General features: G+C 47.9%; 1 protein-coding gene across 3 annotated transcripts; it reads right to left on the bottom strand.

The window, feature by feature from the left end:
* Positions 1-9,981: 9,981 nt before the first annotated feature.
* ING1 (inhibitor of growth family member 1) lies at positions 9,982-17,435 on the bottom strand. 3 transcript variants are annotated; one of them, XM_037377855.1, is made up of 3 exons: positions 17,315-17,435; positions 16,393-17,084; positions 9,982-11,612 (listed from the first exon to the last, which is right to left on the bottom strand). In XM_037377855.1, exons 2-3 carry the CDS (start codon positions 16,532-16,534, stop codon positions 10,909-10,911), a joined length of 846 nt encoding a protein of 281 aa, XP_037233752.1. In that variant the 5' UTR covers positions 16,535-17,084; positions 17,315-17,435; the 3' UTR covers positions 9,982-10,908. The 3 variants fall into 3 exon arrangements, with proteins under 3 accessions (XP_037233752.1, XP_037233751.1, XP_037233753.1); XM_037377854.1 differs by lacking the exon at positions 17,315-17,435 and having other exon boundaries at positions 16,393-17,266; XM_037377856.1 differs by lacking the exons at positions 16,393-17,084; positions 17,315-17,435 and adding an exon at positions 14,799-14,967.
* Between the last annotated feature and the right edge of the window lie 550 nt (positions 17,436-17,985).

Below are 17,985 nucleotides of genomic sequence, written 5' to 3'. Positions count from 1 at the left end.
ATACTTTTCCCATGGTACGATTGGCAAATCTGCACTTACCCAGTTACTGTGGGCAGGACATTCCACATTAACAGAGGGAATTATATGGAGTAATTTAACGTGTCCAGTCCCATAAAAGCCTGGCAACATTTGTGTCATGGGAATGTTAGGATAAATCAAGACCCGCTATTATAACAAAATTAATCCCCAGTTGTACTGGATCTTGTGAAAACAAGACTTACTGACTTAAAGTATCATGCAAAACATATTTGAAATTCCAAGAGGCTTTGCTAAAAGCTGTAGGGGTTCACCTGACAGCAGAATTGGGCACAGAAGGATTGGAAGGATGGACTGGGTGATAAGACACCATCCGTGTAGATAGTCAGAGATGTGAGATATGAAATCAGTAGGAATTGGGCTTATGTGTGTGACCAATTCCCAGTCTCCTGCAGCAGCACCTGTTCCTTGGGTTCATTTCATCTTCACTCTTGCTTCTTACAGTAGGCTTCCAGTATACGCAAGAGAACTGGTTCATCTTGCTTTGGGCTAAATAAATTCAATGTTGCAGAAACAGCTCCCTATCAGCATAAAGCAGATAAATTGCAGCAAATCGACAAACTGTGGTTTCGCAGGCACGCTACCACGACCAAGAAAAACCACCCACTGACGGTCTGCATGCCCTCTGGGCCCCGTGGCCCTCTGGAGCACCGTGTCCGTGAGCTGCCAGGGCACACAAGGAGAGAGGGACTCGCCCACTCAACCCTTGGCTCATGCCACCCCACTACAAAGCTCACTGCTGCTATTTTTATAACACAATCAAAGTGCCCTTCCCCTGCTCCACAACCTGCCAGCCATTTGTATCTCCCCTCTGGGATCCTGAAGCAAGAAAGAGACATGATGCCCAGCAGCAAACTGCCACAGAGGGATTTTTCCCAAAACAGTCCAAACTTGCCTTTGTGGCAAGTTAACAGTCAGTAAACCTGTTGTGTGGGACAGCCCCACCATGCTTCTCGTATAGACTTTGGCTCACAAACATGGCCATTCATGGTCAGTGCTTGAGCCTTTCATGTTCTTCCAGGTCCCAGGATGTGTCATCTGTGCACTGAGGCAGATGACACCCCATATATGTCTCTTGGACCAGGTCCAGACCTGTAGGAAAAGCTTTATTTCCCCCCAGAGCCCGTAACGTCAGTGTAGTTTGGGTAGGTGTGGTACTGCTGCTGTGCCCAGCTGCACACCCCCAGGCATCACAGCGCCAGCAAATACGGCCACGCCAGCCTGGGGGTTCACGCACAGAGAACAAGGTGGCAGAAGCACCAGCTCCTGAACCACAATATAGGCCTGTGCACAATTTTATGCTGTTTTCTCTCACTCTTTTAATCAAAAACTTCATCTTCCTTTCCCATAAATATGGTATCTTCACTACAAATTTCCTGTTTCCTGAGGTACAGGATATATAGAAAGAAAATTGCAATTATGAAAACACCATTCCAAAAAAAGACAAGTTCCGTGTTGCTCCGGTCACATGGACAGCTAAGATCAGAAAATCCCATTGCTACCAAAGTTTGTTTAGGAAACTCAGAATTATGGAGTGTTTCAGCATCAAACTTCTTCCTACCGCTATGAGCCTTTCAAACAGCTCTGTTTGTACCTGGGTGCTAAAGTAGTAATAAAAGAACAGCAGCCAAAAACAGATGCCAGGTTTTGAATTTGTCTAAAATGGATCAGAAATAAGATGTGGGGAGCTGGGAACTTACCTGAGGCACAGCAAAAACAAAACACAGATCTTCAGATAAATTATATAATCCAGGGACTCCCCTCTCCTGCACCCCAATTAAGGAGAAGGTTTAGAAAAGCTGGTGATACATTTTCATTCATTTGTATTTGACAGAAAATAAAGCACCATGGAATACTTTTCTCCAAAGGGAAAAAAATAAAAAACCCACACTGCAAGACTCGAGGGCTGTAAACTAGTGTCAGGATCAGTTAAGGATGGGTTAATAGGGTTACTCTGCTTGTTTAATTTTTTTTTATGGTGCTGATCCCCACGGATGAAGCAACAAGTTTTTCTCCAATGCTTCAGTGAATTCTTACATTCCAAGTAAGAGTCAGCAGGTATTTCCCTGTGGAATTCTGGAGAGCTGCATGAATTCCAGCTGCCCTTGCTGAATTGCACAAGGTTCCTGTCAGCCCCCTGTGCCAGCCTGTCCCACTGGATGGGAGCCCCAGCACAGAGCCTAGTGACTGGTACCACCATCCCAGTCTGGTGTCACCAGCAACCTTGACAGGAGAGCTCTTCACCACTTCCTCCAGGTCACTGACGATGATAAATGGGACAGGTCACAGGACAGACCTGCAGTACTCCGCTCATTACCAGCTCCCAAGAAGAAGGTATGTGACCCATCAACCACGACCCTCTGAGCCCAACCATCCAAAGAGCTCTTACCCATCCAGTCGTCCAGCCATCCAGACTGCAAATTCTCAATTTAGACGCATGAATATTATGGGAGACAACATTGAAAGCCTTGCTAAAGTTTAGGCGAACAGCATCCACTACGTTAAAGGTGAAGGAAATGAGACCCAGTGCTCTCCCCTCATTCACAGTTCTAGTCATTTTATCACAGAAGGCAAACAGGCTGGTCAGGTACGATTTGCCCTTGGCAAAGCCATGCTGAAGGCTCTCGTTCATCTTCATGTGCCCAGAAATATGCTCCAAGGGGACTCCCTTCACGGTTTTCCCAGGGACCGAAGTGAGGCTGACCTGCCCATAGTTCCCCAAATTGTCCTTTTGGCTTTTTTTAAGACAATCATACATAACAACCTTTTCCAAATCATGCTATATACAAGCAGTCATCTGCACACCCAGCATAATATATGTACAGTCCTTTCACCTCTGTCCTGTGGTCATCTTCTTGATTGTCCCAGTTTACCTAAAATTATTTGGGGGAGTGGCATGAGAAATGTTCATATCCCTGTGAAGGGAAATCCCCTTCAGACAGCTGGCTGCTGGGAATCCCAACCCTATAGCAATCCTTTCTGCACCTACAGCAGAAACCCAACCAAGTTCCAGCAGTGCTGACAAGGAGAAGTGACTATAGTTACTACTGTCACCTTGTCCTGGAAGCATGTACAGACTTTCCCAATCCATGATGTGCATACACTACCACAGAGGACCTACTAGAAGCAATTGACAGGTAAGGAGATAGACAAACTTTCAAAGCTTCATTCAGCATATTGCAGAGAGTGAAACACATCCACTCAGCATGTGTATTACACCTCTCTGACCCACCCCCACACCCACCCCCCCTCAAAAAAAAATGTGAAAAAAAGAGTGAGTGTGAGATCCTCGTTTATCTACTAGAAGGACATGTCCTGGGTGGTTTCCATAAGAGTAAGTGCAGAGACCCCAGAGACAAAAAACTTCGTGAACCAGTGTGTGCAAGATGCTAATAAAACAGCCTCCAGCAGCTGCCTGATACAGAGCAGAGATGCCTCACCTGTATTTTCATTGGAGGGAATCTCTGCTGACCAGATGAAGGTCCAGCATACAAAGGAGCAACCCGCACTGATAGCACATCTGAGTCTGTGGCTCCAGTTCTTACACTTCAAGCAAGAAATTGATCTAAAAAGGCCTATGATAGGAAGGATGAGGCAATGAACCCTCCTAAAGCTAGACGAAGCAATTAAAATAAGATTTACATCAGGTTTACAAATAAAAATATACCTGTTCTTCCTGAACTTTGGTCCAAATCTTTTCAACTAGTCCTCCAGAAGTTCCTTTGTTTTCACCTTTTATACATTAGTAGCATTAGATAACAGATCTCTCCACTTAACGCCTGAAACATTTCCTGAAATACAAGCATCTGACGTATGCCTCAGTTACCTACAGGAAAACAAACAGTTTACTCATGGGGTTAATATTTGTGCTTTTTTGAGAAACTTGCTTAGTTATGGCTTGACAGTGAGTTCAGGTCAAATATAATTTTGCCCACTTCTGCTCCGTTGGACACAGTAAGTGGGCCCTTGGCCTCTGACTTGCACAAAGGTTCTTTGGTTTCCCTTGAAACATCCGTGGATGAGGGTGCTACCTCCTGGCCAGTGATGCCTTCTATAAAATAACATCTGTAGGTGGTAGGACACCTTGGTAACCCTCTTCTAACTTCTTTAATATTCCCTTGTATGGTATGACACAGTTCTGGCTTTGCAAAATGTTACTGCTGCCCCTGCACGTAACAGCCTCCAGTCCTTTCACCGAAACTAGCAGAAGTGTCACATACTTTTGTGTTCATCTTTTTGAGAAATGTGATGCTCTATTTCCTTTGAAGCTATTTAGATAGGACCCTTTTAAATCATTTATAGCCCAGGAAGGATTACTTTTGATATCAAAGTCCAGCTGTTTACCTTACTTCTGCTTTTCACAAGTCTCTCCCTTCCTCTTGTAAAGGTTTGTGTTGATCCTAAGGGCTCAGCATAAGCAAATTCTCATGACACCTTCTACATTCATAGAAAAAAAGGTATTATTTATATGAGTGTGGATAACAAAGATTGAGAGAAGTATCAGTACGTTTAATTTAAAAATATTACTTTTGTCTTCTTGAAGTTGTCTCCAATCCAAGCAGAACAGGATCAGCAGATTAAAAACTGAGACAAAACATAAAATAAATCAAATCCCGATAAAGCGCGGAAATGCAAAATCAAGCCAGCTAAACAATCATATTTCTGTTCTGCGGTGACACTATGCCAAAACAATGTGATCACAATCAAAGTTTTTAAGTGGCTGTGACCATAGATCAGACTTGATTAAAGTTCAAGACATGTTACATTCATTTCCTTCTATTTTCAGTGTCCTCCAGGGACACCTACAAACTAAAGCATTCAGACTCAGGGGACTTTTCTGAAAGAATTGCCCTTAATCTTTTCGTTGTTGAATAAAATCACTGCGTGGAACATACATCTAACAATTCATCTTTTACTGATACGGCTCTCAATAAATCATCTGTTCCCAAAGTTATAAGACTGAAGAAGCTATTATGAGAACAGATCATTTTATTTCCGATGAAACCATGCAAATCTCAAGGAGAGAGGAGTCTGGCAGCAAGAAAAGTCTCCTGATATATATCTTTTAATTAACATAGCAAAACATTCCTTTCTGTATGCAGGTAAATCATTTATGCACAAGCCACTTGGGTTTCTCTTCCTTATCACTAAAACCCTCTTTTTTCCCAAAGTCTGATTTATTTTGAAAAAAAATAAAAATGGAACTAGCAAAGTGTCTTGTATGATGAGGAAGTTCAGGAGGGGACAAGTCATTTAAATTGCATTAATTCTTCCACAAAGGGAGAGTATAAAGGTGATGCTATCTGTCTTGCCCAAGTTTTACAAAATTCACATAAAAGATCCAACTTTATGTTGTGTGTATATAAAAAAAGAAATATATATATATTAAAATATATATTTATTTTTTTTACAATGCTGAGTTACAAGCCCTAGATACGTTGTTCTCTTAGGGCTTTACCTGACGTGCGAGCAAGCCAAATGCAAGAGATCACTCCAGTTTCTTTGCATTGTGATCCTTTCCCCAAAGCATGAAGCAGAAGCAGAAGCTGAGGCCCAGTTCAGCCAGCACCCGCATGGACAACTGACCACCCCATGAAGCGACCTGCTGCCTGCGTCCTCTGCAGCCCCCGCAGGGTCCCTTCCAGCCCTCAGTCTCAGCTGATGGCCATATAGAAAGGCTGACTTACTAAAGTAAGCTATTGAGAAGAAAAGTAACAACCTAAAGCAGCTTTAGAAATTAACATTAGCGTCAATACCCTCAGGACTATATTTGATAAGCAATCTGAGGAATTGCCTTGAAACTTTTGGGGGGGGGCTATAGACTCAGTGCGCAGGCACATGGTGCTTACAGCACAGTGGTATATAAACTCGAATTACTGTACTGCAAGGAATCCTGACATTTCAGACTCATTTTTTGCTCCCTGCTTTACTAGTTGCCTCAAATTTGGATGGAGGTTAGGTTTTCACCCCAACAACTGAAAGGAATTTTGATGTCTACACAGCGTCCATCCATCTGACTGGGGTTACTTCCACACTCTTCATTACTGCAGCACCTGAGAATTCATGACCTTATGTCAGATGGATGGTATGCAAAGTCTTTAAAAATGGTTAGCTGAACTACCAAGGTATTTCAGCGGGGACAGCAAAGCCAGCAGCCCTTCTCAAGGATGTTAAGCCACAATGTTTGCTTACACTGCTCAAGTAAGAGCTGGAAATTATAATGTTGGTACTTGTTTTTAAAAGTTGGTATCAACCACCTTTTGTCTTCTTCCAGCAGAGCTGCAAGAGTGGTGAGGTCTTGCACAGAGGACAGTAACACACACCGGGACGAGGGATGGTAACCACCATTGGGAAAGCTGTTTACAAAGTGAAGCAAAGGATTAATTTAACCCAGTAATCAGGCTTTGGACACCAACAACCAGAAGCCCGCAACTGGGGAGAGCCACCAGCCCTCCATGCTCATGTCCTAGCCATACCAGAGCTCCCTTGCTGTGAGAGGGGACAGAGGTACCTGAGCCTTTTTGGATGACCAACAACAATAATTGCTTACTGGGAAAAGTAATCTGGGCATCCTGAACTCAGGGGAAAACCTTAATACTGTGTCTCAACACTTTCTACGCGCACTCCGTTTGCTCCAGTGCTCTTCCTTACAGTGTCGTTCCTCCTCCTTGTTATGTCTGGGACTTCAGTAGCACCTGGGAAATTAAGAAGCTGCGTGAAGCATTACTAGCTTGATCATTTTTTGACATTACATTGAATACTCACACTACTTTTTGATACTCAGAAGCAAGAAATTAGCTCTTTTGAGCTATGGCTAGCACAAGGGGGGTTTTGTGTACACAGAGCAAATAGGCCGTGAGGATGATGATAAGTCTAGCTAAAACAACAGAATGCACTCCAAGGAAATTCAAATATGTTTTCAAACATTTCTGTTACAGAGAACTTTTTTTGTACTATATTCTGTGACTTCATTTACAATATTTTGTCTCCCTTTCATTATTACTAAAATGTAAAAGATTAACTAAAAATACCCTACCAAAAAATAAGACCGGTGGAGCAGTCCAATTCAATCGTATTTATTCTGCACGCTCCACAAAATTAGGACACAGTTAATCAGCAACTGTGCTTAATTAGTAAGAAACCTATTTAAACCTAATGATACACATGGCCAGAGTTGCTGCCGCTTAATGGAGACAGTAGTTCTGCTTAATTGGGATGCTTTCAGGTGATACAACAGTTGAAACTGATGCTTTGCTCTGCTGTTTCAGGCTCACGGTGGTTCTCCCTCCCTGTCCTGCCAGGAACATTTTGCAACTGGAGCTGACACAGCAGCCGGTGGGCTGCCTCGCTGCCACCTTTTGCCTCTGAGCTCGTGCCTTCAGCACCAGCCCTTCACCGCCAGCTGCCCCGCTGCAGAACACATCTGCCGTCCAAGGACGGGGCGATGCAGGGTAAGGTCTGCTGCCAGCTCCCTTGACTTGAGTGTAGGAATGGCACTTTTCAGTAGTTGGAAAGACTTTTATCATCAGCTCAAGGTTTCAGCGACAACAGTGTGGACCTACCTGTGACACCTATCACAGACCAGCAGTGATTACAGCTGCCTGAATGTTTTCAATGAGAAATTTAAGTCGGCAATTCCTGCTGCTGTGGCTTCCTCAACAAACACCTGCTGATTTTTATTCACTGTATTAATGCTACCATATGATAGCCGCTCACTAGCCTGTGGGAAATGAGTCAGAAGCCTTAGCTCAGCTCCTGGAAGAGCCTTTTCTCACTCAAGGCTTTTGTTGGCAACCTCAGTGGGAAAGGGTCACAGAGAGATTCAGATATTTCCTCAAACCTGCAGATGATCTCCCCGAATCACAGCACTGTCACCCTGCCAGGCAGTATAAGAAAGCTGGCAAATTAGCTGGTCTGTCATGCAGAAATAACAAAAATCGGCTCAAAGAATGACAGCTTCTCATGGCCATTACGTTCACTGCAAATAACTAAGAGAGTAGGATTTATAAAGACAGCATTTTAGACAAGATTTCAAAGCCAGAACAAAGTTTGCACAGTACGCAGCGCTTGGCAGTGTGTCAGTATAACATGAGATGGCTTCACTTCCATCAACAAAGAGCTCAGTGCCACAGCAGAGTCCCTTACACCTAACTAAAGTAATTAATTGTGCTCATCCACTGAAACTAGCCCTCTCAAATGGTACCGTGCCAGTCCAGTCAGCCCCGCGGGTGAACACTGCAGCCTGTAACAGGGTGAGCTGAGAAGATTACACAAGTCTTGGAAAAATGTGGAAAGGGATGTAACTTCAAGCTGTTTTGCAGATCAGCAGCTGCCTCTTGCACTGAGATACTGAAATACAGGAGGCCACAGCCAGCCTTCAGTAGCTGGAAATATATTTGTTTAAAGGCAGTATAAATATCACTCTACTGATCCACCTTCAGCTGAACTTTCTTACCATACTCCTTTCCACCTTTGTTTCCTTCTGGCTTTTCACATTCAAAACACCCTTTTTCATTTCATGAAAAAGGCTTCATTTGAAACGATGTCTGTACCAGTTCCTAGATAATGTTTCACTGGGGTTTCACCAGTACAATCCTGCTAAGTATCAGTGTTCTCAGCATAGGCTGGTGGGAGGACAACAGAATGGCTGAGGCAGAAAAGACCGGGAAACTCAGGATTAGCCACAACAGCAGCAAGTAGAGGGAGGGAGGAGCAGAAAAGACTGGTAAGCGCGTAGGGAGAACAGAAAACCAGAAGGCTTTAGGGAGGAAAAGAGAAGGGTAAGAGAACACAGAAATTCCATGCCAACCCTAAACCACCTTCAGGAGCAGATGTGATTTGGAGTGGTCATCTGCCCAGGGCAAAGATGGTTCAGTGTAACATGACAGTCTGTAGCGACTGAAAACACGAATGCACACACACACACACTGAGTGCGCCTATTTACAAGTAAAATAGGACTTGTCACTGTGGGCATTTCTGTCTGGCAGGGAACATCCATGCAAGGCGATGTGGTGCATCTTGGAGCTTTGCAGTACATCTTTAGAAAACACTGAGCCCCTGCAACTGCCTCGTGTTCAGCTGCATCCAAAACCTTGTCCCCCCTACTTCCAACAGGAAGACCCGCTGGAATATGTTGGGAAAAAGCAGCATCATAGCAGTATGATTTCGCTGTCCAGGAAGCAAAACAACACAATTCTAGATTTTAAAGGAATGCTGTCTTCCAAAAAAACTCAAGCCAAGCTTCCCGTATTCTTACAAGACTCGTCTGACCCACCGGATTTCACAACCTTCACTTCCACAGCCTTCGTACTGCTGGTCCCGTTCCCTTCCCACTTGCAGTGAAGGCCCGCAGCAGGACGAGGAGACGAAATCAGCTCAGCCAGAACGCTGGACCCTCCAGCCACACAGGTGAAGGAAACAGTCTGACCAAGCTCCGCTATAAAGCTAAGTGACAGAGGACTGGGACACCCAATCTAACACACAGCACCTCGATCACCGCTAGCAGATTTTTGTATGAGGTGACCCTGAAGAATAAAAATGCCTACCCTGGAACAGCTGCAATAGTACTTTGAAAATGCTGCAACACAAAAGATCTTTCTGCTGATAACAAACATGGAATAACTTATATCCATAGCATAAAAGCATGAAAACAACCAAACGAGACCAGCTCTATGCTATCAAATTTTAGATAAATGTCCAGATCTGGGAGTGACTGCAAGCACAAAAGGAGTAGATTTGGAAGGAAAGTTAAATGCTATTTTGGCTCTCCTACGACCTTGCTGGCCACACGGTCTATGAAGATTCATTATCAGAACTGTAATTTGGTTACCACTACAACAGTTTCAGGCTTCCTAGAGGCAGCTTGTGGGAGCTGCCAAGGTTAAAGACAATTTTTTTTTTTTAAGCTATATGAATGATCATTAAACATGATTGCTAAAGCAGCAAACTGTCAAAGTTGTTTCATTTATTTCTTAACATCACAGCTGTACAATTTTCATACATACAGCAGGAAATGCACATTGGTTACACAATGGCATTTGGCTGCATTTCCAAGTATAATACAGTAAGTGCAACTACACTTAAAAATGTACATTTATACAACTTAAACAAATTAAGGATTGCTACACTACTATCTGTGACAGTATAAAGCTTCATTTACGTTAAGTCTCATTACTAAACCACCTCCTGGTTAAATATAAAACATACTCAATCATTTTAAAATGGCCCTTGTGGTACTTGGCCAGCATATAAAATATTTGTTGTGTAAAATTTAACCATTAACTTTTTTTTTTTTAAAAATAATCTTCTGAGCCTATTTAAACATTTGCTATTGAACTGTTATACTGACACTTTGTAGCAGGAACCAAATTTTACCCTCTTTTTGTTTGTTCTTGCATTGCTTATCACAGAAAGAAGTTACATTTGTAATGTACTGCGGCTTTATTCAGATACAACCAGATGGCTAAACTATTTAACAATTTTGCTCAAAAGGTAAATAACATTTTTCATTAAAGAAAACAAAGTTACATTTCAGAGATATTTGTCATCAAAATTTTAATGGGTAGAGTGCTACCAGCACTGAAAATAAAAGGAGAAAAAAAGTATTAATTTATCTTTTAAGACCATCCAAATGTTCAAACTCTTACAACTTTACTTTTGGAATACATTGGTCCACAGACCACATTCTTGTTACAGTTTACCAAATGAAAAACAAAATTGTTTATTGCCGTCCCTGTAACAGGAATGGTTCAGTTTTAAACCTCCTTTAAAAATATACATTTTACAATCCTTTCACCTCAACAAAGGTGACACTGACAATAAATACAATGGTTTGGTGGTTTCAGTTTTCTTCACTATGAAAAGTCTGCAAACTACCTGTTGTAAGCCCTTTCTTTTTTAGACTTCTCCAATGCCTTGTCCATAGTTTTCTCGTTTTCTCCTCTACATTTGGGGCAGTACCATTTGCCCTTTGGCTTATGATTGAGTCCCACACAGGAAAAGTGAAACCACTCAATGGGGCACTCATCATTATCACATCCTATCATTTCTCCATAGGAGACTTGGTTGCACAAGCAGTATGTTGGCTCGTTAGGGTCAATAGGAAGGTCTGGGGGAGATGCTTCCCTCTCTGCTTTAGCCTTGGACCGTTTTTTCTTCTTAGATGTTTTTGCTTTCTTCTCCTTCGGTGTTCCTGAGGTGATGTCATCGTGATCGTGATTATTTGAAGCATTTTCTCGATTCTCATTATTCCTTTGCCGCCTCGATCTCTTATTGTTGGGCTTTTCAGCCTGTGCAATTGTCTCATTCTTTGACTTATCTTGGCTGGCTTTCCCACTGTTTCCAGTGGTATCATTAGTCTCTTGACAAGTCTCAAACAGTTCCACGTGGCTGTCCACTTGCCTTGTTCTGTTCTCAACGAGCTCCACCATCTGACTGACTATTTGGATCTTCTCATCCCCCAGTTCCTGACTCCGAATCAAGGCTCTCTGTATGCAGTGCAACATTCTTCTCTTCTGCACAGCATCTGTCTCTCGTTTAAATTTTTCATAGTAATCATCCAGGTCCTTCAGAATCTCTGCAAGGAAGAAATAAAAACTATAAATATTTTCAACAGGGAGAATGTTGAAACAAAGCCTTCCTGTATTTTTCCTTCCACACAGCAACACCCTTTTGTAACGCACAAAGCTGACCAATGACAGATTCTCCAGAGCTGATATCTGACAAGTGGCTCATGAATCCAGTGGATTACTTTTGTTCCAGCCGGTCGTGCAGGAATAGAATGCAAATGCTGATTTAAAAAAAAAAAGTGGCTAAATATAATTTGATGCATGTTGACAATTCTTCCCTTTAAACTTCACAGTAATTAAAAAGAACTATCTAACTAAACAAATACACACACACTCCCCCATCAAAAGTTTCAGACTTAATTGTAAAATTAGAGGGGAAATTAATAGATTGTTTTCCTGGACATTTTCTGTATAACAACATTAATGTTTTCAGTAAATGACAGAGTGGGAGAAAAAGAGTGGGAGAGAAAGCAGGCACAAACCAGTGTAGAAATCAGATGCTGAGTTATTTAATAATCACTATATCATACTTGACAGCTAGTGCAGAAGAACTCCAAACACATGGGGCTGGACCCTAAGCTATGGCAATTTCATCCAGCACTCCTGCGTTACTTTTGTTGAAAATGTGAGGCCACTGAAATTCCTAGGACTGCAGAATCAGGATTACAATATCCAAGATGTCTAGATGATTTCCTCTATACACTTCCTATAAAAAACCCTGTTGCTTACTTTTTAAAACACAGAAATATAATCTTCATTAAATATTCACTGCTGAGAATGAGATGAAAAAGTTGGAAAGTAACATTAAAGATTATATACAACCGGGGCAGCTAGAGCTTCCAATTTAAAATGCTAACACTGAAAATATGTTAGACCTTGAATCGCACCTCAAGGACTGTTCCAACAGTTTATAAGGGAGAACAGTGCAGAAAAGTGTTTAAAGAATGGTTCTAGATACCTATTTTTAAACACTGTTTTGAGTTTCACTATGATACTCAAATCCACTCAAACATACAGGACAGTTAGCATTTTGCATACTAAGTCCTCAAAAACATGCAGCGTGTTTTTCCTGCATCTCCTTTCTTCTCTGATTTTCCCTTTCTCCCAGAATGTTAGAACATTCTGCCTTGGAGGAACAAAATATAATGAGATCTAAAATCTAAGCTCAATTCACCTAAGAGAAACCAGGATCTCTTATACTTTTTTTTTTTTTTTTTTAAATAAGTGAATACAATACATATACAACTAACAGTTATCCTATGATTTAGGTTTTGTCTTGCCTGGGCAGATTTGTTGAAGACACATGCTCCTAATTTCTAGTGAAGACATGGAAAAATTATGCAAGTTTTACTGTAGTTTTTAGAGCTGCAGCCTACACTTCTCATATCGGTTAAGCATGATCTGTCAGCTGGTACTGCAATATAACCTATCTGACCAAAATTAGTATTTCAATGTGTTATTGACTATGTTAAGCAAATGCCCTTTTTTCTAACTACAAAAATAAAACCCCAAAACAAAACACACACAAACCACCACCACCACAAAACCTCCGAACATACAGAACTTTAAGCATTCAGGAAGGCTAAACCGCCTTAATTTTTTATTATTATTTATTATTTTTTTAATTAATAAAAGTATTAATTATTTTCAATGGCTGAAATGCAGAAGTTTTACGTTCTAAGCTTTGGCACTTGACCGATGTCATAATCTGAATCTGAATCTTTCACTAAGAATACTCTCTCTCAATATCACAAAATAATTAACGACTTAAGTTAGACATTACGAAAACTTCAGTTCTAGTATCTCATATATACATTAACCCTACAGCACCACACCACCTCCCCAAACAGCTGGAACATGCAGGGGAAGCAGTCGGCTGCAACGGTCTTGAATTCTGCAAAGCCCTGCCGAGCGCGTCCTCGGGCGCTGCCACCCCAGTGTGCGACACCGTGCGCGAACGTGCCTTTGCACCACCGCCCGCAGGCGGACCGGGCTGCGGAGCAGCGGCGACGCGCTCGCTATTCGAGCGGCGAGCCAGCTAACAAGCAGCAGCGTGACAGCCGCCTGCTACGGCTCGGAGGGGGCTGCACCGCCGCCCCCCGCACCAGCGTGCTCCGCTCAAGTCGCCGGCCCTAAGGGGGCTGCGTTTATAGCAGTTCCAGACAACTGCTCTCCCCTGGCGAGCTGTAACAGAAAGACAGAAAAGCATAGTTTTGCGCGATGTGCGTGTTACAAAACTGTTCGCCAGCGGTGAATGCGCAGCCCCAACGCCACCGAAACGACAAAAAAAAAACCCCAAACCCAATATAAAAACCAAGGTGCCGTGCGTTGTGAAAGCTTTATTCGCGGCACAGTCCCGTAGCCCTGGGGGCTGGCACCGCCGTCACGGGTGCATGCCCACGACGCCCGGGAGCCCCCTCCCGCCCTGCCGCCAGGGCGGCCAGCATCGGGCGGCCGAGGCTCCCCGGGAGGAAGGCGGAGGCAGCGACCAGCAGGGCCACCAGCCACCCCACGACGTCCGCACTCCGTCGTCGTCGCCGCCTCCCGGCCGGCTGGGCGATACCCGCCTGGGCCGCCGCCTCCTCCGCCGCTGGACACCGGCGAAATGAGGGAGTTCCGCCGGCCGGGGGCGGGCCCGGGCCCCTCCCCGCCCCTCTGCGGCGCCACCCGTGGGCCTCCCCCGCCCCCACCGCCGAGCCGGGCTGGCCCCGCCCCGGCAGCTCCGCCCCGCGCCTGGCCCGGCAGCACGCGTGCTCCGCCGCCCGGGGGGGGCGGGCGGGGAGAGCACCGGGTGCCGCCGCGCCCGGGCCCCCACGGTTCTAACGCAACGCGGCCCCCGCCGGCCGGCTGAGCGGGAAGCGGCCCCGTCCCGCCGGGTTGGGAGGCCGCCTTCTCCTAGCAACCAGCGCGGCGGCCACGCCCCGGAAGTGACGCAGCAGCTATTGTTCTCCGGCAGGAAACCGGCGGCATCCCCCCGGTTCGCAGCGTAACAGCGCAGCCAGAGGAAGTGGGGGAGGAGGGGCGCGGGAGCCAGCGGCGGCACCCAGGCGGGGAGGGGCGGCTGCCCGCCCATCCTCGCACCTGTCAGAGCTACTGCCGGGGACAGCCCGCCCCGGCTGGCCCGCTGTTCCCAATCGGAACCAGAAAGAACCAGAAAAATATATATAAAAATATTAAATTAAAAAAAAACCAACCAACTGCAGCGGGCAGAGCGAGCTTGCGCCCGCCCCCTTCGGCACCATCGCGCCATTCACGAGCAAGAGGAGGCGGGAGGAGCGGCGCCCCCAGTCCCGAAAACACGTCAGTCACACTCCGGACGCCCAAGGTTGGCCTGCCCGCTGCTGCCGCCCCAGCCAATGGGAGCCCGCAGGCCGGGGCAGGCCGAGATATTCAAATCAACCCCACAGAAAAGTTGCTTCTGGAAACGTCATGAGGAGGCGGGGAAAAAGGCGGAACGGTCCGGCCCCACGACCAATAGGCGGGAGGAGGCGGGCCGCGGCCGACCCGTGGGGAGGCTTCCCCCCTATCAGCGGCGCCGGAGGCGGGGCCAGCCGCGCTATGCTAACGAGGGGCATTGATAAAAGCCGCAACGCCGCCGACTCCCCGGCAAAGCGCGGAGGTGCCCGCTGGCCGTTGTGATGCGTGCCCGGAGCGCGCGAGAGGCGCGCTGCCCGCCCTGTCTTCCCCGCCCGCGCCCCCCGCGGCAGCCACTGTCTCCCGAGGAAGTTTCCCCCGGTCCCTTCCCCTGGGCTCCCCGGCGGGCCGCCCGAGCAGCGGCTGGGGGAATGGCGGGGCTCGCTGCCCACCTCCCCTAAGGCCACATGCACGGGGGCGCGGGGCGGCGCGCACGCCGAGGGAGAGGGGGTCCTCCCCGCCCGGCACCCCGGCTGTCACCGCTGCCGGCGGCACCGAATAAAGCCCTCCCCTCCCCCCTTCCCGAGCGGACACAAGCAAGCAAGTGACAAAGCTGCCCCGACCCCGCACAAACTGGCCTCCTCTTCCCTCCGCCCGTGGGGCACGGGGACGGCGTGCCCCGAGTACCGGCGGCACGGGGAGGGGAGAGGAGCGGGAGGGAGGGACGGAGGGGGCACTTCAGCCTTCAGCACAACCGTAAACCCGACCGTATCCTTCCCCCCCCCCGCCTCCGCCAGTCCTGTCCTCCCCGCCCCACGGAGCGGGGCTGGTTTACGGGGTGAAATGAAACCCACCGAGAAGGGAGCGAGGAAAGCACACCCTGCCCCCCCCTCTCGCCACCCCCCCCCCTCCACCCTCCCTCCTTCCCTCCCTCCCTCACTAGCTGCCTCTCTCCCCTACTACAGCCATAATGAATACTGTACATTCCTAAATGTTGTGCTGTAATCTCTCCCTCTCTGTCCACCCAGCACTTTCTTCCGTACCCTGAAACCCTTCCACCTCAGCCCCATGGCCGGGGACGGCCCCCCTTTGTGCACCGCACACCCCACTTCCCTGCCCCCGCCTTCTTGGCCAGCAATTTACACAGAAAAGCAGAGTCCTTGCTTAATAAGAGAAGCTGGAGACCTTTTGTTCCGCCCCATGACAAGAGCTAACGCTGCAGATCAGCCCCTCTCTCTCCTCGGATCTCTCCTCCCGGCTTTCTCCCTCCTTTCACCTCCCAAAAATAAAACTACCATCCCTGTGGGGTGCAGAGGGGCAAACGGAGCCGAGGCTCAGCTCTGAAGAAAAGAAAGGGAAAGACACCCTCCCCCCCCCCCGAGCCCCATACCACACACACGGACACGGACACACACATATATAGAAAGCACTTACCTTGATATTTGGCGTCAATTTCCCTCATCAAGGAGACATTTCTCTGCAGATCGAAGGGCATAGACTCGATGGAGTCCAGATAATCCTCCACATAGTTCACTAGGTGAAGCTGGTCTCCGTTTGCAGGACTCAACATTTTCATCCGGCAGAGAAAAAAAAAAAAAAAAATCCTTCCCCACACCTCTCTCTCCCTGTCTGTGAAAGCAAGTGCTGCTCCCTCCAAAGACGGTAACCCCGATGAAGGGCTCACTCCCTGCCCACCTCTCTCTGTAGCTCCCCCAAAAAACCGAGAGAAGCTACATCTGACTCCTCTTGTGTGAAACAGAGGGAGAGAGACACACACACACCCTCCGCTAGTCCCCTACAGCCAGCAGCAGCTGATTGAATGGCTGTCGTTGTGGGTAATTCACGAAGGAGGTGGTAGGAACAATCAGAGGGATTTGTGTGTGTGTGAAGGGGGGGGGGGGGGGGGAGGAGAAAGGAGGGGGGCTTAAACCAGCTCCTCCGAAACAATCTGGAAACAAAATGTGCTCTGCAAAGTGTCTGTCAGAAGCAGCGGCAGCCCCTCTGCATGCGCCAGCGCCGCTCTGCTCCGCTTCTCCGCCGCTCCCCCTTCCCCGCTCTCACCGCCGCCGCCGTCGCCGCCGCTCCCCGGTGATATTAACGCAGCCTCCTCGCTCCTATACGCCGCACTTGATCCAACGTGGAAAACCCAAATACCAGTTTCAAACACTTGGGAAACATTCAGCCCCGCCACGCACGGCGCATGCGCACCCCTCCCAGCGCTGTATACACACACACTCTCTCTCACACACACTGGCACACTCACCGCGCACACACACACTCTCCCCCTCCCCCTCCCGGAACCGCGGCGGGGCGAGCGCTCCTCTGCATATTCATCGTCCCTCCTCCCCTTACTCACGTTTGGGGAGGGGAGGCGGCAGGGATGCGGTCCTAGCGAGGGGTGGGCGGCTCGGTGCCGGCGTAGGCGTGGGGACGAAGCCCCCGCGGCCGGGCGGCGGCGGGGAGGGAGGGAGGGAGGGAGGGAGGGAGGGAGGCGGGGGGGGGAAGGCGGAGGCTCCGGTGAAGTTGCGCGGCCGCTGCGGAGAGAGCGGCCCGCGGGGAGGCTGCGGGGAGAGTGGCGGCCGGCGGGCTGCCGGCGCCTGCGAGCGGGGCAAGTTGGATGCTTTTGCGGCAGGGCACGGACTTTGGAGGAGTCTCTCGCCTTCTGCGAACTGGTGGCGGAGGCCGCGCTCGCCCCAGAAAGGAGCGGCTCCGAGGGCTTTCCTAGGAGGTACAGGGAAGAGAGGGGCACTGAGAACCATGCGACGCCACGGCAGTGCCTGCGCCGCCACCCCGCTTCGGGGGCCAGCGCTGCGCCCGGCGCGCCGCCGGACGCTGAGCAGAAACGCTACCTCCCTCCTCAGCGGGCAACGGCATCAATCATCCCCTCAGCGGTTGACACCTGCCCCAGCCAATCACCTCTTCTCTCGCTTTCCGCCCCGCAGCGCCCTCGGCCAATCCTCGCCGGGAGGGCGGGCGCCGCTGTGACAACGCCGCCCGGGATACCGGTCGCGGCAGAAGGGGCGGTAA

The sequence above is a fragment of the Falco rusticolus genome, chromosome 2 (assembly GCF_015220075.1).
Source record: "Falco rusticolus isolate bFalRus1 chromosome 2, bFalRus1.pri, whole genome shotgun sequence".
NCBI classification, from domain to species: Eukaryota; Metazoa; Chordata; class Aves; order Falconiformes; family Falconidae; genus Falco; species Falco rusticolus.
Note: the sequence above shows the minus strand (reverse complement) of the source record. Positions and strands in the feature narration are given on the sequence as shown.

What these genes read in the sequence shown, in the direction of transcription:
- ING1 (XM_037377855.1), bottom strand. Translation starts at nt 16,534, where the DNA reads ATGAAAATGTTGAGTCCTGCAAACGGAGACCAGCTTCACCTAGTGAAC. An exon ending in AATTGACGCCAAATATCAAG is followed by an intron (nt 11,613 to 16,392) that starts GTAAGTGCTTTC and finishes TCTTCCTTGCAG; the next exon opens with AGATTCTGAAGGACCTGGAT.